Source organism: Cyclopterus lumpus, chromosome 3 (genome assembly GCF_009769545.1).
Source record: "Cyclopterus lumpus isolate fCycLum1 chromosome 3, fCycLum1.pri, whole genome shotgun sequence".
Taxonomy (NCBI): Eukaryota; Metazoa; Chordata; class Actinopteri; order Perciformes; family Cyclopteridae; genus Cyclopterus; species Cyclopterus lumpus.
Genome location: NC_046968.1, coordinates 30739797 through 30762624, shown reverse-complemented (window position 1 = coordinate 30762624; position 22828 = coordinate 30739797). Strand labels below are relative to the sequence as shown.

At 41.7% G+C, this 22828-nt stretch overlaps 1 protein-coding gene across 3 annotated transcripts in view; it reads left to right on the top strand.

Annotated features, from left to right (window-relative positions):
- Window positions 1-22828, top strand: part of plekhg4 (pleckstrin homology domain containing, family G (with RhoGef domain) member 4) — a 57346-nt gene that overhangs the window by 9861 nt on the left and 24657 nt on the right. For all 3 annotated transcript variants that reach the window (XR_004609060.1, XM_034528305.1, XM_034528314.1), the window contains exons 3-12: window positions 628-2419; window positions 9862-10044; window positions 12032-12155; window positions 12251-12344; window positions 12472-12546; window positions 16729-16845; window positions 17331-17429; window positions 17506-17784; window positions 20757-20879; window positions 21469-21660. Coding sequence is in view for 2 of the 3 variants with exons in the window: in XM_034528305.1 (XP_034384196.1) it covers window positions 628-2419; window positions 9862-10044; window positions 12032-12155; window positions 12251-12344; window positions 12472-12546; window positions 16729-16845; window positions 17331-17429; window positions 17506-17784; window positions 20757-20879; window positions 21469-21660 (3078 nt within the window). In the remaining variant the exon portion in view is untranslated. The remainder of the gene's footprint in view (window positions 1-627; window positions 2420-9861; window positions 10045-12031; window positions 12156-12250; window positions 12345-12471; window positions 12547-16728; window positions 16846-17330; window positions 17430-17505; window positions 17785-20756; window positions 20880-21468; window positions 21661-22828) is intronic.

The window sequence follows — 22828 nt, the reverse complement described above, 5'->3', positions numbered from 1 at the left end:
AGGGCTACATAGACATCCACAGACTGCTGCCTTGTTTGAATGTGACACATTGTTCTCTTCTCACAATGAACTTCAAGCTTCATATCTTCTAACAGGAACTCCTCTATCTGTCCTTCAGTCAGCAGTTAGATAAGATGATGGAGGACACAAGAACAATCAGGAAGCTCTGCTTGAGGAGATCATTGTCGTCTGAGTCAGGACTCTCACTCATGACTCACACTTGTCTGTTCTTGCCCGTTGAACACTGCGTGGTTGGCTGGTTTGTAATGTTTGGTTAAGGTGACTCTGGCATCAACACTCACTTGGCTGCTGCTGGGCGTTGCCAGTCAGTCAGAGGCCACAGTGGGAAGTCTGCAGGGAACAAAGTCCACAATCACGCTGTTTGTTGGATGCTGCTGGTGAAGACCTACATACAGATGGGAATGCTCCTCAACCCTTTCCTGATTGACTGCTACTCCAGAGATTGTATTGTTTAGTCAGCACTAAAAGTGAATTTAACATCCTAAATTACAGCCTGTGATGTCAATTATTTTAACAGATCCTTATCTCCTCTCTATGTCGTCGTCTCCTCCTCCTCCTCCTCCTCCTCCTCGTCCTCCTCCTCCTCCTCCTCCTCCTCCTCCTCAGTTGCAGTACTGTGGTCAGTTTTTTCGTCATGAAGGCTGGCCTCTGTGCGTCCATGAGAAGGTAGTTGTTCAGCTCTGTCCTCTGGACCAGCGCCTTCTTCGTCCAGGAGACTTCTACCTGCTGGTTTCTCCTGCCGCTGCTGTTCCTCCTCGTCCCCTCCGAGCACACAGTGCCTCCTGCAGGAGAGCCACGACCTCCTCCCCCCGCCTGCTCCTGTGTAGCGCGTTCGCCGGCAGCCGGCATGTGGAGCAGCAAGAGGTGTCGGAGGTAGCCCTGCGGTCCCTCTTCAGCATGGCCTGGCTGGACTCGGTCAACAGGGACAGGGAGCAGCGAGGAGCGCCGAGGCTGGAGTGCTGCCTCCTCTCTGCCCACGGAGACGTCTTCAGGTTCCCCTGGGAGGACCTGGTCCACCCACAGTTCATCAGCCGGCCCCATACCTCCCTGAAGGAGGAGAAGGAGTCGTCCATTAAGGATGGAGATGGTTTGATGAATACATTGCATGGTCCAGGAAGAGATACTAACTCCTCAAGACAGGAAGTAAAGCTCCTCCAATCAGCAGCGAGCACTGAGGGCGAGGACTCTGAGGGCGAGTACGTAGAGCTGACGGAGCTGCCTCGCTTCTCCCCACAGAAAGGCTCCTTAACCCAGTCCATCAGTCTGCAGCACCAAGCCAGGACCAGCACACACACTGCTGCACACACACCTGGCCACACACACTCTGCTGCTGCACACACACCTTTCAACATTCACACACACTCTGTGGCTACACACACACCTCACACACACTCCTCCTGGCCTTGTGTGGAGGTCAGCTCACACACCACGGATTGCTCCAGGCTCATCGAGGAGAACCTGATCCAGGGCTCATGTGGACCTGTCATCCTCACCCCAATCTCCCCCACCTCCTCTGCTCCACCTAAAGCTGTGGGAACCTCCAGCTGGACGTCACAGGAGCAAATAGAAGGTACGGATTCAGGCGTAAGTCTGACGTTGAACACTGAACCTGAAAGCAGCACAGAACAGAGTGAGGAGGAGAAAGAGGGAACCAGGGAGGAGAGAGAGCTGTTGAAGAGCCAGAAAGAGAAGATTAAAATATTAGCGTCAGATGGTGAAGATGGGGAAAAGGAAGAAGAACAGCTGGAGGATGGAGAGTGTAGGAGGGATGAATTTTTACTTAATGAAAGGGATGAGAAAGAGAAAAAGTTGGACGAGGTAGAAATAGAAGAAAAGGTTCAGGTTACAGTGGAGCAGCAGAGTCAAGAGAGGAGGGATGAGAAGCTGGTGATGAAAGAAGATGAGAGAGGGGAAGAGACGCACTGTGAGGACTCTTATTCTGAAAACAATACACAACCAAACCACTCTGTGGACTCTTATTCTGAAAACAATACACAACACAAGCACTGTGAGGACTCTTATTCTGAAAACAATACACAACCAAACCACTCTGTGGACTCTTATTCTGAAAACAATACACAACCAAACCACTCTGTGGACTCTTATTCTGAAAACAATACACAACACAAGCACTGTGAGGACTCTTATTCTGAAAACAATACACAACCAAACCACTCTGAGGACTCTTATTCTGAAAACAATACACAACCAAACCACTCTGTGGACTCTTATTCTGAAAACAACACACTGCCAATGGATCCAGACTCACTTTTGTGTGAACCTGAGAAGTCTGAAGAAGGACTGGAACATCCAGAAGAAATGAACAAGAAGGGGGAGGAAGAAGAGATCAGATCTGAGGAGGTTGGTGGAACAAGATCTTCAGAGCTTCAGACTGAAGGTACAGAAACCTGTTCTTCCCTCTTCATGTATCTCTTCCTCATTGTCTGATTGGCTAAATCACTCCTCCCCTTTTCACCTTCCTCTTCAAAAACTCACAAGTTAATGACTTATGTTGACTAGTTAGTGTGACAACAGGTCATTGACTTATGTTGACTAGTTAGTGTGAGGACAGGTTAATGACTTATGTTGACTAGTTAGTGTGACAACAGGTCATTGACTTATGTTGACTAGTTAGTGTGAGGACAGGTTAATGACTTATGTTGACTAGTTAGTGTGAGGACAGGTCATTGACTTATGTTGACTAGTTAGTGTGAGGACAGGTTAATGACTTATGTTGACTAGTTAGTGTGAGGACAGGTTAATGACTTATGTTGACTAGTTAGTGTGAGGACAGGTCATTGACTTATGTTGACTAGTTAGTGTGAGGACAGGTTAATGACTTATGTTGACTAGTTAGTGTGAGGACAGGTTAATGACTTATGTTGACTAGTTAGTGTGAGGACAGGTCATTGACTTATGTTGACTAGTTAGTGTGACGACAGGTTAATGACTTATGTTGACTAGTTAGTGTGAGGACAGGTCATTGACTTATGTTGACTAGTTAGTGTGAGGACAGGTCATTGACTTATGTTGACTAGTTAGTGTGACGACAGGTTAATGACTTATGTTGACTAGTTAGTGTGAGGACAGGTCATTGACTTATGTTGACTAGTTAGTGTGACGACAGGTTAATGACTTATGTTGACTAGTTAGTGTGAGGACAGGTCATTGACTTATGTTGACTAGTTAGTGTGACGACAGGTTAATGACTTATGTTGACTAGTTAGTCTGACGACAGGTCATTGACTTATGTTGACTAGTTAGTGTGACGACAGGTTAATGACTTATGTTGACTAGTTAGTGTGAGGACAGGTCATTGACTTATGTTGACTAGTTAGTGTGAGGACAGGTTAATGAGTTATGTTGACTAGTTAGTGTGAGGACAGGTTAATGACTTATGTTGACTAGTTAGTGTGAGGACAGGTCATTGACTTATGTTGACTAGTTAGTGTGAGGACAGGTTAATGACCTATGTTGACTAGTTAGTGTGAGGACAGGTTAATGACTTATGTTGACTAGTTAGTGTGAGGACAGGTTAATGACCTATATTGACTAGTTAGTGTGAGGACAGGTTAATGACCTATGTTGACTAGTTAGTGTGAGGACAGGTTAATGACCTATATTGACTAGTTAGTGTGAGGACAGGTTAATGACCTATATTGACTAGTTAGTGTGAGGACAGGTTAATGACTTATGTTGACTAGTTAGTGTGAGGACAGGTTAATGACCTATATTGACTAGTTAGTGTGAGGACAGGTTAATGACTTATGTTGACTAGTTAGTGTGAGGACAGGTCATTGACTTATGTTGACTAGTTAGTGTGAGGACAGGTTAATGACTTATGTTGACTAGTTAGTGTGAGGACAGGTCATTGACTTATGTTGACTAGTTAGTGTGACGACAGGTTAATGACTTATGTTGACTAGTTAGTCTGACGACAGGTCATTGACTTATGTTGACTAGTTAGTGTGACGACAGGTTAATGACTTATGTTGACTAGTTAGTGTGAGGACAAGTCATTTACTTATGTTAACTAGTTAGTGTGAGGACAGGTCATTGACTTATGTTGACTAGTTAGTGTGACGACAGGTTAATGACTTATGTTGACTAGTTAGTCTGACGACAAGTCATTGACTTATGTTGACTAGTTAGTCTGACGACAGGTCATTGACTTATGTTGACTAGTTAGTGTGACGACAGGTTAATGACTTATGTTGACTAGTTAGTGTGAGGACAGGTCATTGACTTATGTTGACTAGTTAGTGTGACGACAGGTTAATGACTTATGTTGACTAGTTAGTCTGACGACAGGTCATTGACTTATGTTGACTAGTTAGTGTGACGACAGGTTAATGACTTATGTTGACTAGTTAGTGTGAGGACAAGTCATTTACTTATGTTAACTAGTTAGTGAGGACAGGTCATTGACTTATGTTGACTAGTTAGTGTGAGGACAGGTTAATGACCTATGTTGACTAGTTAGTCTGACGACAGGTCATTGACTTATATTGACTAGTTAGTGTGAGGACAGGTCATTGACCTATGTTGACTAGTTAGTCTGACGACAGGTTAATGACTTATGTTGACTAGTTAGTGTGACGACAGGTCATTGACTTATGTTGACTAGTTAGTGTGAAGACAGGTCATTGACTTATGTTGACTAGTTAGTGTGAGGACAGGTTAATGACTTATGTCGACTAGTTAGTGTGAGGACAAGTCATTTACTTATGTTAACTAGTTAGTGTGAGGACAGGTCATTGACTTATGTTGACTAGTTAGTGTGAGGACAGGTTAATGACCTATGTTGACTAGTTAGTCTGACGACAGGTCATTGACTTATATTGACTAGTTGGTGTGAGGACAGGTCATTGACTTATGTTGACTAGTTAGTGTGAGGACAGGTCATTGACCTATGTTGACTAGTTAGTCTGACGACAGGTCATTGACTTATATTGACTAGTTGGTGTGAGGACAGGTCATTGACTTATGTTGACTAGTTAGTGTGAGGACAGGTCATTGACCTATGTTGACTGGTTAGTGTGAGGACAGGTTAATAACTTATGTTGACTAGTTAGTGTGACGACAGGTCATTGACTTATATTGACTAGTTAGTGTGAGGACAGGTCATTGACCTATGTTGACTAGTTAGTCTGACGACAGGTCATTGACTTATGTTGACTAGTTAGTGTGAGGACAGGTCATTGACCTATGTTGACTAGTTAGTGTGAGGACAGGTTAATAACTTATGTTGACTAGTTAGTGTGACGACAGGTCATTGACTTATATTGACTAGTTAGTGTGAGGACAGGTCATTGACCTATGTTGACTAGTTAGTGTGAGGACAGGTTAATAACTTATGTTGACTAGTTAGTGTGACGACAGGTTAATGACTTATGTTGACTAGTTAGTGTGACGACAGGTCATTGACTTATGTTGACTAGTTAGTGTGAGGACAGGTTAATGACTTATGTTGACTAGTTAGTCTGACGACAGGTTAATGACTTATGTTGACTAGTTAGTGTGAGGACAGGTCATTGACCTATGTTGACTAGTTAGTCTGACGACAGGTCATTGACTTATGTTGACTAGTTAGTCTGACGACAGGTCATTGACTTATGTTGACTAGTTAGTGTGAGGACAGGTCATTGACCTATGTTGACTAGTTAGTCTGACGACAGGTCATTGACCTATGTTGACTAGTTAGTGTGAGGACAGGTTAATGACTTATGTTGACTAGTTAGTGTGAGGACAGGTCATTGACCTATGTTGACTAGTTAGTGTGACGACAGGTTAATGACTTATGTTGACTAGTTAGTGTGAGGACAGGTCATTGACCTATGTTGACTAGTTAGTGTGAGGACAGGTTAATGACTTATGTTGACTAGTTAGTCTGACGACAGGTTAATGACTTATGTTGACTAGTTAGTGTGAGGACAGGTCATTGACCTATGTTGACTAGTTAGTCTGACGACAGGTCATTGACTTATGTTGACTAGTTAGTCTGACGACAGATCATTGACTTATGTTGACTAGTTAGTGTGAGGACAGGTCATTGACCTATGTTGACTAGTTAGTGTGAGGACAGGTCATTGACTTATGTTGACTAGTTAGTCTGACGACAGATCATTGACTTATGTTGACTAGTTAGTGTGACGACAGGTCATTGACTTATGTTGACTAGTTAGTGTGAGGACAGGTCATTGACCTATGTTGACTAGTTAGTCTGACGACAGGTCATTGACCTATGTTGACTAGTTAGTGTGAGGACAGGTTAATGACTTATGTTGACTAGTTAGTGTGAGGACAGGTCATTGACCTATGTTGACTAGTTAGTGTGACGACAGGTTAATGACTTATATTGACTAGTTAGTGTGAGGACAGGTCATTGACCTATGTTGACTAGTTAGTGTGAGGACAGGTTAATGACTTATGTTGACTAGTTAGTGTGAGGACAGGTCATTGACCTATGTTGACTAGTTAGTCTGACGACAGGTCATTGACTTATGTTGACTAGTTAGTCTGACGACAGGTCATTGACTTATGTTGACTAGTTAGTGTGAGGACAGCTCATTGACCTATGTTGACTAGTTAGTCTGACGACAGGTCATTGACCTATGTTGACTAGTTAGTGTGAGGACAGGTTAATGACTTATGTTGACTAGTTAGTGTGAGGACAGGTCATTGACTTATGTTGACTAGTTAGTCTGACGACAGGTCATTGACCTATGTTGACTAGTTAGTGTGACGACAGGTTAATGACTTATGTTGACTAGTTAGTGTGAGGACAGGTCATTGACTTATATTGACTAGTTAGTCTGACGACAGGTCATTGACTTATGTTGACTAGTTTGTGTGAAGACAGGTCATTGACTTATATTGACTAGTTAGTGTGAGGACAGGTCATTGACTTATGTTGACTAGTTAGTGTGAGGACAGGTCATTGACTTATATTGACTAGTTAGTGTGACGACAGGTCATTGACCTATGTTGACTAGTTAATGTGACGACAGGTCATTGACCTATGTTGACTAGTTAGTGTGAGGACAGGTTAATGACCTATGTTGACTAGTTAGTGTGAGGACAGGTTAATGACTTATGTTGACTAGTTAGTGTGATGACAGGTTAATGACTTATGTTGACTAGTTAGTGTGAGGACAAGTCATTTACTTATGTTAACTAGTTAGTGTGAGGACAGGTCATTGACTTATGTTGACTAGTTAGTGTGACGACAGGTTAATGACTTATGTTGACTAGTTAGTCTGACGACAGGTCATTGACTTATGTTGACTAGTTAGTGTGACGACAGGTCATTGACTTATGTTGACTAGTTAGTGTGAGGACAGGTCATTGACTTATATTGACTAGTTAGTGTGAGGACAGGTCATTGACCTATTTTGACTAGTTAGGGTGAGGACAGGTCATTGACTTATGTTGACTAGTTAGTGTGAGGACAGGTTAAGGACTTATGTTGACTAGTTAGTGTGACGACAGGTCATTGACCTATGTTGAGTAGTTAGTGTGAGGACAGGTCATTGACTTATGTTGACTAGTTAGTCTGACGACAGGTCATTGACTTATGTTGAGTAGTTAGTGTGAGGACAGGTTAATGACCTATGTTGACTAGTTAGTGTGAGGACAGGTTAATGACTTATGTTGACTAGTTAGTGTGAGGACAGGTCATTGACTTATGTTGACTAGTTAGTGTGAGGACAGGTCATTGACTTATATTGACTAGTTAGTGTGAGGACAGGTTAAGGACTTATGTTGACTAGTTAGTGTGACGACAGGTCATTGACCTATGTTGAGTAGTTAGTGTGAGGACAGGTCATTGACTTATGTTGACTAGTTAGTCTGACGACAGGTCATTGACTTATGTTGAGTAGTTAGTGTGAGGACAGGTTAATGACCTATGTTGACTAGTTAGTGTGAGGACAGGTTAATGACTTATGTTGACTAGTTAGTGTGAGGACAGGTCATTGACTTATGTTGACTAGTTAGTGTGACGACAGGTCATTGACTTATGTTGACTAGTTAGTGTGAGGACAGGTCATTGACCTATGTTGACTAGTTAGTCTGACGACAGGTCATTGACCTATGTTGACTAGTTAGTGTGAGGACAGGTTAATGACTTATGTTGACTAGTTAGTGTGAGGACAGGTCATTGACCTATGTTGACTAGTTAGTGTGAGGACAGGTCATTGACTTATATTGACTAGTTAGTGTGAGGACAGGTCATTGACCTATTTTGACTAGTTAGGGTGAGGACAGGTCATTGACTTATGTTGACTAGTTAGTGTGAGGACAGGTCATTGACTTATATTGACTAGTTAGTGTGAGGACAGGTTAATGACTTATGTTGACTAGTTAGTGTGACGACAGGTTAATGACCTATGTTGACTAGTTAGTGTGACAACAGGTCATTGACTTATGTTGACTAGTTAGTTTGAGGACAGGTTAATGACTTATGTTGACTAGTTAGTGTGAGGACAGGTCATTGACTTATGTTGAGTAGTTAGTGTGAGGACAGGTCATTGACTTATGTTGACTAGTTAGTGTGACGACAGGTCATTGACTTATGTTGAGTAGTTAGTGTGAGGACAGGTTAATGACTTATGTTGACTAGTTAGTGTGACGACAGGTTAATGACCTATGTTGACTAGTTAGTGTGACAACAGGTCATTGACTTATGTTGACTAGTTAGTGTGAGGACAGGTTAATGACTTATGTTGACTAGTTAGTGTGAGGACAGGTTAATGACTTATGTTGACTAGTTAGTGTGAGGACAGGTCATTGACTTATGTTGAGTAGTTAGTGTGAGGACAGGTTAATGACTTATGTTGAGTAGTTAGTGTGAGGACAGGTTAATGACTTATGTTGACTAGTTAGTGTGAGGACAGGTCATTGACTTATGTTGAGTAGTTAGTGTGACGACAGGTCATTGACTTATGTTGACTAGTTAGTGTGAGGACAGGTTAATGACTTATGTTGACTAGTTAGTGTGAGGACAGGTTAATGACCTATGTTGACTAGTTAGTGTGACAACAGGTCATTGACTTATGTTGACTAGTTAGTGTGAGGACAGGTTAATGACCTATGTTGACTAGTTAGTGTGACAACAGGTCATTGACTTATGTTGACTAGTTAGTGTGAGGACAGGTCATTGACTTATGTTGAGTAGTTAGTGTGACGACAGGTTAATGACCTATGTTGACTAGTTAGTCTGACGACAGGTCATTGACTTATGTTGACTAGTTAGTGTGAGGACAGGTCATTGACTTATGTTGACTAGTTAGTGTGAGGACAGGTTAATGACTTATGTTGACTAGTTAGTGTGAGGACAGGTCATTGACTTATGTTGACTAGTTAGTGTGACAACAGGTCATTGACTTATGTTGACTAGTTAGTGTGAGGACAGGTTAATGACCTATGTTGACTAGTTAGTGTGAGGACAGGTTAATGACTTATGTTGACTAGTTAGTGTGACGACAGGTTAATGACTTATGTTGACTAGTTAGTGTGAGGACAGGTTAATGACTTATGTTGACTAGTTAGTGTGAGGACAGGTCATTGACTTATGTTGACTAGTTAGTGTGAGGACAGGTTAATGACTTATGTTGACTAGTTAGTGTGAGGACAGGTTAATGACTTATGTTGACTAGTTAGTGTGAGGACAGGTTAATGACTTATGTTGACTAGTTAGTGTGAGGACAGGTTAATGACCTATGTTGACTAGTTAGTGTGAGGACAGGTCATTGACCTATGTTGACTAGTTAGTGTGACGACAGGTTAATGACTTAAATGATAATAATAAACACAATGAATGTTGTTCTAAATGTAAAGACTCCTCAGACCTCAGCAGACCTCCGGGCCATCTCGTCCCCCTGTCTACTGGTCCCAGTCCAACAGAACCCGAACCACAGCTGGACCCATCAGCTGCTACCACAGTCCCAGTACGGCTCACCCAGTCCTCCCAGTTCAGCTTCTACTCTGTGCTGCTACGCTCTGGAGCGCTCTGTCTGCCTGGTGAGAAAGACCTGGAGACCTGAACCCAGAACAGAATCTGAACCAGAACCAGGTTTCATCCAGAACCTGAACCAAGAAAAGAATCGGAACCAGAACCTAAACCCAGAATATAATCAAACCAGAACCAGGTTTAGACTCAGAACCTAAACCCAGAACAGAAGCAGAACCAGAACTAGGTTTAGACCAAGAACCTAAACACAGAACAGATACAGAACCGAAACCAGAACCTGGTTTAGACCCAGAACCTGATCTTTGAGAAACGTCTTTCAAAATACACAAAAAACACAGAAAGAGAAAAGAAAATTACTGCAACAGATTCTGAATATATGATTAGAATATATATATATATATCATCATTATAATGATTATATGAATATATGATTAGAATATATATAATATATAATGATTATATGAATATATGATTAGAATATATATAATATATCATCATTATAATGATTATATGAATATATTATTAGAATATATATAATATATCATCATTATAATGATTATATGAATATATTATTAGAATATATATAATATATCATCATTATAATGATTATATGATTATAATATATATAATATATCTTAATGATTATATATATATGAATATAATATATATAATATATGATCATTATAATGATTATATGAATTATAATATCTTTATTAAAATGATTATATGAATATAATATATGATAATTATAATGCTTATATGAATATATTTATAATATATAATGATTATATGAATATATGATTACAATATATATAATATATAATGATTATATGAATATATGATTAGAATATATATAATATATCATCATTATAATGATTATATGAATATATTATTAGAATATATATAATATATCATCATTATAATGATTATATGAATATATTATTAGAATATATATAATATATCATCATTATAATGATTATATGATTATAATATATATAATATATCTTAATGATTATATATATATGAATATAATATATATAATATATGATCATTATAATGATTATATGAATTATAATATCTTTATTAAAATGATTATATGAATATAATATATGATAATTATAATGCTTATATGAATATATTTATAATATATAATGATTATATGAATATATGATTATAATATATATATAATATATCATTATAATGATTATATGAATATAATATATATAATATATCATTATAATGATTATATAATTATAATATATATATTATTATGATTATAATATTATAATATATCATTCTAATGCTTATATGAATATATGATTATAATATATATAATATATCATTATTATAATGATTACAATATATATAATATATCATTATAATGATTATATGAATTATAATATATAAAATATATCTTTATTATAATGATTTTATAATTATATGCATATTATATATATAATATATAATAATAATGATTATAATATATATAATATATCATTATTATAATTATATGAATATATGATTATAATATATATATATCATTATTATAAAGATTATATGAATCATAATATATCATCATTATAATGATTATATGAATTATAATATATATAATATATCTTTATTAAAATTATTATATGAATATAATATATCATTGTTATAATCTGCTTTGTGCAGAATGTTTAACATGACTAAATCAGTTTTATTTTAATAATTAGTAGGCTGATGATGACCATGAACGCTCTCTAAAGCATTCATGAAGTGTTTATGTTGTTTTAGTATAAATCATGTGACTTTCCCTCCAACACAAACATTCTCCATGTTTATTGTTTGTTTACATAATTAAACTTCCAGTTTACGTTCTCTTATTAATTTCTCATCAACGAATCAGCTTTATTTTCCCCCAGTTTGAAACAGCAGAAATCAATAATCAATAAAACAAACAGAGAATATATATTATATAAATACAGTATATAAATACTACTGTGGGAGTATTCCTGGGTTTCCTGCTGGTCCTTGAATGCATCATGTTGTGTTCAGGGACCAGAGACCGGTGTGGTCGAGCTCTGCTGACGGTCTGCAGCAGGAGCTCCGTGTGGTCCGACCCCGATTGTGACGCCGCCGAGCTGCTGCGCCTCCTGCTCTACTACTCCTCCACCCTCAGGTAGGACTCCTCCACCCTCAGGTAGGACCCCTCCCCCCTGCCCTCCCTCCCCAAGCCTGTGTTCTTCCTCTGACATCACTTCCTGTGTGGAACAGGAAGGAGGTGGGAGCGTTGGGGCTGACGGTGCTGGTGGACGCCCGCAGAGCTGCTCCTGTCCCGGCCCTGTTCTCCGCCCTCAGGGCCCTGAAGGTGAGTCTGAAACGCATATATATATAAAAAATATATGATCAGTCACACTGTGTTCTGATTGGTCCGTGACCAGCAGAGGGCGACAGGTAAACAAAGTGAAAGTAAACAGTCAACTCGTGTCTCTCAGGAAAATGTCCACTCCGTCCTCCTGCTGGTCGACAAGGACTCGTCTCTGCGTCTGGACAAACCTGCAGCCATGCAGGTATCACCTGATCACCTGACTACCTGATCACCTGACTAACTGATCACCTGATCACCTGACTAACTGATCACCTGACTACCTGATCACCTGACTACACAATCACCTGACTAACTGATCACCTGATCACCTGACTAACTGATCACCTGACTAACTGATCACCTGACTACACGATCACCTGACTACACAATCACCTGACTACACAATCACCTGACTACACAATCACCTGACTACACAATCACCTGACTACACAATCACCTGATCACCTGACTACACAATCACCTGATCACCTGACTACACAATCACCTGACTACACAATCACCTGATCACCTGACTACAAGATCACCTGACTACCTGACTACAAGATCACCTGACTACCTGACTACACGATCACCTGACTACCTGATCACCTGACTACAAGATCACCTGACTACCTGATCACCTGACTACCAGATCTCCTGACTAACTGATCACCTGACTACCTGATCACCTGACTACACAATCACCTGACTAACTGATCACCTGACTAACTGATCACCTGACTACACGATCACCTGACTACACGATCACCTGACTACACAATCACCTGACTACACAATCACCTGACTACACAATCACCTGACTACACAATCACCTGACTACACAATCACCTGATCACCTGACTACACAATCACCTGACTACACAATCACCTGATCACCTGACTACAAGATCACCTGACTACCTGACTACACGATCACCTGACTACCTGACTACACGATCACCTGACTACCTGACTACACGATCACCTGACTACACAATCACCTGATCACCTGACTACAAGATCACCTGACTACCTGACTACACGATCACCTGACTACCTGACTACACGATCACCTGACTACCTGACTACACGATCACCTGACTACCTGATCACCTGACTACCTGATCACCTGACTACCAGATCTCCTGACTACAAGATCACCTGACTACCAGATCTCCTGACTACAAGATCACCTGACTACATGATCACCTGACTACATGATCACCTGACTACAAGATCACCTGACTACCTGATCACAAGATCACCTGACTACCTGATCACCTGACTACACGATCACCTGACTACCTGATCACCTGACTACATGATCACCTGATCACCTGACTACACGATCACCTGACTACCTGATCACCTGACTACATGATCACCTGATCACCTGACTACACGATCACCTGACTACCTGATCACCTGACTACATGATCACCTGATCACCTGACTACAAGATCACCTGACTACACGATCACCTGACTACCTGATCACCTGACTACCTGATCACCTGACTACACGATCACCTGACTACCTGATCACCTGACTACAAGATCACCTGACTACACGATCACCTGACTACAAGATCACCTGACTACCTGATTACCTGACTACCTGATCACCTGACTACCTGATCACCTGACTACACGATCACCTGACTACCTGATCACCTGACTACATGATCACCTGACTACATGATCACCTGACTACATGATCACCTGACTACCTGATCACCTGACTACACGATCACCTGACTACCTGATCACCTGACTACCTGATCACCTGACTACCAGATCTCCTGACTACCAGATCTCCTGACTACAAGATCACCTGACTACATGATCACCTGATCACCTGATCACCTGACTACACGATCACCTGACTACAAGATCACCTGTATACATGATCACCTGACTACATGATCACCTGATCATCTGACTACCTGATCACCTGACTACACGATCACCTGACTACCTGATCACCTGACTACATGATCACCTGACTACAAGATCACCTGACTACCTGATCACCTGACTACACGATCACCTGACTACCTGATCACCTGACTACAAGATCACCTGACTACACGATCACCTGACTACATGATCACCTGATCATCTGACTACCTGATCACCTGACTACAAGATCACCTGACTACCTGATTACCTGACTACCTGATCACCTGACTACCTGATCACCTGACTACACGATCACCTGACTACACGATCACCTGACTACATGATCACCTGAGTACATGATCACCTGACTACATGATCACCTGACTACAAGATCACCTGACTACCTGATCACCTGACTACACGATCACCTGACTACATGATCACCTGATCACCTGACTACCTGATCACCTGACTACCAGATCTCCTGACTACAAGATCACCTGACTACATGATCACCTGACTACATGATCACCTGATCACCTGACTACCTGATCACCTGACTACAAGATCACCTGACTACCTGATCACCTGACTACAAGATCACCTGACTACCTGATCACCTGACTACACGATCACCTGACTACCTGATCACCTGACTACACGATCACCTGACTACCTGATCACCTGACTACATGATCACCTGACTACACGATCACCTGACTACCTGATCACCTGACTACACGATCACCTGACTACCTGATCACCTGACTACACGATCACCTGACTACCTGATCACCTGACTACATGATCACCTGACTACACGATCACCTGACTACCTGATCACCTGACTACAAGATCACCTGACTACCTGATCACCTGACTACACGATCACCTGACTACCTGATCACCTGACTACATGATCACCTGACTACACGATCACCTGACTACCTGATCACCTGACTACCTGATCACCTGACTACAAGATCACCTGACTACCTGATCACCTGACTACATGATCACCTGACTACACGATCACCTGACTACCTGACTACAAGATCACCTGACTACCTGATCACCTGACTACACGATCACCTGACTACCTGATCACCTGACTACAAGATCACCTGACTACACGATCACCTGACTACCTGATCACCTGACTACCTGATCACCTGACTACATGATCACCTGATCATCTGACTACCTGATCACCTGACTACAAGATCACCTGACTACCTGATTACCTGACTACCTGATCACCTGACTACCTGATCACCTGACTACACGATCACCTGACTACACGATCACCTGACTACATGATCACCTGAGTACATGATCACCTGACTACATGATCACCTGACTACAAGATCACCTGACTACCTGATCACCTGACTACACGATCACCTGACTACATGATCACCTGATCACCTGACTACCTGATCACCTGACTACCAGATCTCCTGACTACAAGATCACCTGACTACATGATCACCTGACTACATGATCACCTGATCACCTGACTACCTGATCACCTGACTACAAGATCACCTGACTACCTGATCACCTGACTACAAGATCACCTGACTACCTGATCACCTGACTACACGATCACCTGACTACCTGATCACCTGACTACACGATCACCTGACTACCTGATCACCTGACTACATGATCACCTGACTACACGATCACCTGACTACCTGATCACCTGACTACACGATCACCTGACTACCTGATCACCTGACTACACGATCACCTGACTACCTGATCACCTGACTACATGATCACCTGACTACACGATCACCTGACTACCTGATCACCTGACTACAAGATCACCTGACTACCTGATCACCTGACTACACGATCACCTGACTACATGATCACCTGACTACACGATCACCTGACTACCTGATCACCTGACTACCTGATCACCTGACTACAAGATCACCTGACTACCTGATCACCTGACTACATGATCACCTGACTACACGATCACCTGACTACCTGACTACAAGATCACCTGACTACCTGATCACCTGACTACAAGATCACCTGACTACCTGATCACCTGACTACACGATCACCTGACTACCTGATTACCTGACTACCTGATCACCTGACTACAAGATCACCTGACTACCTGATCACCTGACTACACGATCACCTGACTACCTGATTACCTGACTACCTGATCACCTGACTACAAGATCACCTGACTACCTGATCACCTGACTACCTGATCACCTGACTACAAGATCACCTGACTACCTGATCACCTGACTACCTGATCACCTGACTACAAGATCACCTGACTACACGATCACCTGACTACCTGATCACATGACTACATGATCACCTGAGTACATGATCACCTGACTACATGATCACCTGACTACATGATCACCTGATAACATTGAACGTTCAATTCAGGATCCACTGTCGAGGTTCTCTGCGTGTGCGTGTGCGTGTGCGTGTGTGCGCAGGTGGAGGTGGTGTTCTCTCTGAAGTCTCTTCAGAAAAAAGTGGATCTCCAGCAGCTTCCTGCAAAGTTTGGAGGTTCCTTCAGCTTCAGTCAGAGCAGCTGGCTCTGCTTCAGATCAGTCAGTCCTCTACACACACACACACTGTCACACACGCACACACTGTCACACACACAAACACACACACACACACTGTCTCACACACACACAGTGTCACACACGCACACACAGTCACACACGCACACACTGTCACACACACACACACTGTCACACACGCACACACTGTCACACACACACACACTGTCACACACACACACTGTCACACACACACACACACTGTCACACACACACTGTCTCACACACACACACTGTCACACACGCACACACTGTCACACACACACACAGTGTCACACACGCACACACTGTCACACACACACACACTGTCACACACACACACTGTCTCACACACACACACTGTCACACACACACACTCACACACACACACACACACTCACACACATACACTGTCACACACTCACACACACTGTCACAGACTTTTATTTTGTGAAAATGAACAACAAATCATTCTGTTTTATTTTGATAAGCGAGTGGAGCAGCTGACCAATCAGTGTGAAGACGTCATCAAGCTGCTGCAGAAAACCATCAACATCCTGCAGGACACACGTTTACCTGTTGCAGCAGAGGTAACACACACACACACACACACACACACACACACACACACACACACTGTCTTCACACTCCCTTTATGTTTCCCAGGGGGCCGAGCTGCTGTTGTCCAGGTACCAGGAAGTGATGCGCAACATCCTCGAAGACACCCGATTGGTGCAGCTGCAGCAGGAGGGCGGGGCCTCGCTGTCCGGTCTCCGCAGAGAGGGCGGCGGCGTCCTCGGCGTGAGCGCGGCGGTGGAGACGGCGTCCGCGCTGTACGACAGGGTGGACGAGCTGCTGCACCGTCTGGTGACTCTGTCCAACTCCAGGACTCAGGAGCTGCAATTCATTCTGGACTTCAGGAGCCTGGAGACGGGCTTCACCGAGGTCGGTCTGAGCACGCTCAGTACGCACCTGTCAGCAGGTCACATGATCACTTCATCCTCATTATTCGGTCCATATGGACACAGAGGTGTTTAATGTCTCATATACTTATACTGAGCTTGTGGCTCATGTACTTATACATACTCATACTCATGTGTACTTGGTGAACAGGTGAGCTCGTGGCTCATGTACTTATACATACTCATGTGTACTAGGTGAACAGGTGAGCTCGTGGCTCATGTACTTATACATACTCATACTCATGTGTACTTGGTGAGCTCGTGGCTCATGTACTTATACATACTTATACTCATGTGTACTTGGTGAACAGGTGAGCTCGTGGCTCATGTACTTATACATACTCATGTGTACTAGGTGAACAGGTGAGCTCGTGGCTCATGTACTTATACATACTCATACTCATGTGTACTTGGTGAGCTCGTGGCTCATGTACTTATACATACTTATACTCATGTGTACTTGGTGAGCTCGTGGCTCATGTACTTATACATACTTATACTCATGTGTACTTGGTGAGCTTGTGGCTCATGTACTTATACATACTCATACTCATGTGTACTTGGTGAACAGGTGAGCTCGTGGCTCATGTACTTATACATACTTATACTCATGTGTACTAGGTGAACAGGTGAGCTCGTGGCTCATGTACTTATACATACTTATACTCATGTGTACTTGGTGAACAGGTGAGCTCGTGGCTCATGTACTTATACATACTCATACTCATGTGTACTTGGTGAACAGGTGAGCTCGTGGCTCATGTACTTATACATACTTATACTCATGTGTACTTGGTGAACAGGTGAGCTCGTGGCTCATGTACTTATACATACTCATACTCATGTGTACTTGGTGAACAGGTGAGCTCGTGGCTCATGTACTTATACATACTCATGTGTACTTGGTGAGCTTGTGGCTCATGTACTTATACATACTTATACTCATGTGTACTTGGTGAGCTTGTGGCTCATGTACTTATACTCATACTCATGTGTACTTGGTGAACAGGTGAGCTCGTGGCTCATGTACTTATACATACTTATACTCATGTGTACTAGGTGAACAGGTTAGCTCGTGGCTCATGTACTTATACATACTCATACTCATGTGTACTTGGTGAGCTTGTGGCTCATGTACTTATACATACTCATACTCGTGTACTTGGTGAGCTCGTGGCTCATGTACTTATACATACTTATACTCATGTGTACTTGGTGAGCTCGTGGCTCATGTACTTATACATACTCATACTCATGTGTACTAGGTGAACAGGTGAGCTCGTGGCTCATGTACTTATACATACTCATGTGTACTTGGTGAGCTTGTGGCTCATGTACTTATACATACTTATACTCATGTGTACTTGGTGAACAGGTGAGCTCGTGGCTCATGTACTTATACATACTCATGTGTACTTGGTGAGCTTGTGGCTCATGTACTTATACATACTTATACTCATGTGTACTTGGTGAGCTTGTGGCTCATGTACTTATACATACTCATACTCATGTGTACTTGGTGAGCTCATGGCTCATGTACTTATACATACTTATACTCATGTGTACTTGGTGAACAGGTGAGCTCGTGGCTCATGTACTTATACATACTCATGTGTACTTGATGAACAGGTGAGCTTGTGGCTCATGTACTTATACATACTTATACTCATGTGTACTTGGTGAGCTTGTGGCTCATGTACTTATACATACTTATACTCATGTGTACTTGGTGAGCTTGTGGCTCATGTACTTATACATACTCATGTGTACTTGGTGAACAGCTGAGCTCGTGGCTCATGTACTTATACATACTTATACTCATGTGTACTTGGTGAGCTTGTGGCCAATGTACTTATACATACTCATACTCATGTGTACTTGGTGAACAGGTGAGCTCGTGGCTCATGTACTTATACATACTTATACTCATGTGTACTTGGTGAGCTTGTGGCTAATGTACTTATACATACTCATACTCATGTGTACTTGGTGAGCTCGTGGCTCATGTACTTATACATACTCATGTGTACTAGGTGAACAGGTGAGCTCGTGGCTCATGTACTTATACATACTCATGTGTACTTGGTGAGCTTGTGGCTCATGTACTTATACATACTTATACTCATGTGTACTTGGTGAACAGGTGAGCTCGTGGCTCATGTACTTATACATACTCATGTGTACTTGGTGAGCTTGTGGCTCATGTACTTATACATACTTATACTCATGTGTACTTGGTGAGCTTGTGGCTCATGTACTTATACATACTCATACTCATGTGTACTTGGTGAGCTCATGGCTCATGTACTTATACATACTTATACTCATGTGTACTTGGTGAACAGGTGAGCTCGTGGCTCATGTACTTATACATACTCATGTGTACTTGGTGAACAGGTGAGCTTGTGGCTCATGTACTTATACATACTTATACTCATGTGTACTTGGTGAGCTTGTGGCTCATGTACTTATACATACTTATACTCATGTGTACTTGGTGAGCTTGTGGCTCATGTACTTATACATACTCATGTGTACTTGGTGAACAGCTGAGCTCGTGGCTCATGTACTTATACATACTTATACTCATGTGTACTTGGTGAGCTTGTGGCCAATGTACTTATACATACTCATACTCATGTGTACTTGGTGAACAGGTGAGCTCGTGGCTCATGTACTTATACATACTTATACTCATGTGTACTTGGTGAGCTTGTGGCTAATGTACTTATACATACTCATACTCATGTGTACTTGGTGAGCTCGTGGCTCATGTACTTATACATACTCATGTGTACTTGGTGAACAGGTGAGCTCGTGGCTCATGTACTTATACATACTCATACTCATGTGTACTTGGTGAGCTCGTGGCTCATGTACTTATACATACTCATGTGTACTTGGTGAGCTTGTGGCTCATGTACTTATACATACTCATGTGTACTTGGTGAACAGGTGAGCTTGTGGCTGCAGGACGTCGGTGAAGTTGTTCTCAAGAGTCTGAATGAAGCAGAAGATTCTCTGGAGCTCCTCAAGAAGAAACAACTGGACTTCAAAGAGTTTCACACAACTGCATATGTAGGACACACACACACACACACACACACATACATACATACATACATACGTGCACACATACACACACACGCAAACATACATGCATACATACACGCACACACATACATACGTGCATACATACACACATTCATAGACACACACACATACACATACACACGCACACGCACACACACATACATACACACACACACACACACATTCACACACATATTCATACACATTCATAACACACACACATTCTTACACACATTCATACACCCACACATACATACACACATTCATTCATTCATACATACACACACACACACACATTCACACACATATTCATACACATTCATAACACACACATTCTTACACACACATACACACATTCATTCATTCATTCATAAACACACATACATACACACACACATACATTTATACACACACACACATTCATACACACACACACATACATTTATACACACACACACACATTCATACACACACACACATACATTTATACACACACACACATTCATACACACACACACACACATTTATACACACACACACTCCTCACACATGTCCTCCTCATCTTCCTCTTCAGGAGCGCTGCAGACGAGGGGAGGAGTTGCTGAGTCATCTGGATCGTTGGGGTCACATGAGGTCAGCTGACCTGCACGCCTACGAGGTCAAAGTTCACTCTTTCTGGGCTCAGCTCCAGGACTTCTCCCAGCGGGTCAACGCCGCGGGTCAGAACCTGGAGCGGGCTGTCGACATGTACAGCTTCCTAGACCAGGTACTGCTTATGGTGTTGTTTATGGTGTTGTTTATGGTGTTTATGGTGTTGTTTATTGTGTTGTTTATGGTGTCTATGGTGGTGTTTATGGTGTTTATGGTGTTGTTTATGGTGGTGTTTATGGTGTTTATGGTGGTGTTTATGGTGTTGTTTATGGTGGTGTTTATGGTGTTGTTTATGGTGTTTATGGTGTTGTTTATGGTGTTTATGGTGTTGTTTATTGTGTTGTTTATGGTGTCTATGGTGGTGTTTATGGTGTTTATGGTGGTGTTTATGGTGTTGTTTATGGTGGTGTTTATGGTGTTGTTTATGGTACTGTTTATAGTGTTTATGGTGTTGTTTATGGTATTGTTTATGATGGTGTTGTTTATGGTGTTTATGGTATTGTTTATGGTGGTGTTTATAGTGTTGTTTATGGTGGTGTTTATAGTGTTTATGGTGTTGTTTATGATGGTGTTTATGGTGTTGTGTATGATGGTGTTTATGGTGTTGTTTATGGTGTTGTTTATGATGGTGTTTATGGTGTTGTTTATGGTGTTGTTTATGATGGTGTTTATGGTGTTGTGTATGATGGTGTTTATGGTGTTGTTTATGGTGTTGTGTATGATGGTGTTTATATTGTTGATGGTGTTTATGGTGTTGTTTATGGTGTTGTTTATGGTGGTGTTTATGGTGTTGTGTATGATGGTGTTTATGGTGTTTATGGTGTTGTTTATGGTGTTGTTTATGGTGTTGTTTATGGTGGTGTTTATGGTGTTGTGTATGATGGTGTTTATGGTGTTTATGGTGGTGTTTATGGTGTTGTTTATGGTGTTGTGTATGATGGTGTTTATGGTGTTGTGTATGATGGTGTTTATGGTGTTTATGGTGGTGTTTATGGTGTTGTTTATGGTGTTGTTTATGATGGTGTTTATGGTGTTGTTTATGGTGGTGTTTATGGTGTTGTTTATGGTGTTGTGTATGGTGGTGTTTATATTGTTTATGGTGGTGTTTATGGTGTTGTGTATGGTGTTGTGTATGGTGGTGTTTATGGTGTTGTTTATGATGGTGTTTATGGTGTTGTGTATGATGGTGTTTATGGTGGTGTTTATGGTGTTGTTTATGGTGTTGTTTATGGTGTTGTTTATGGTGGTGTTTATGGTGTTTATGGTGTTGTTTATGATGGTGT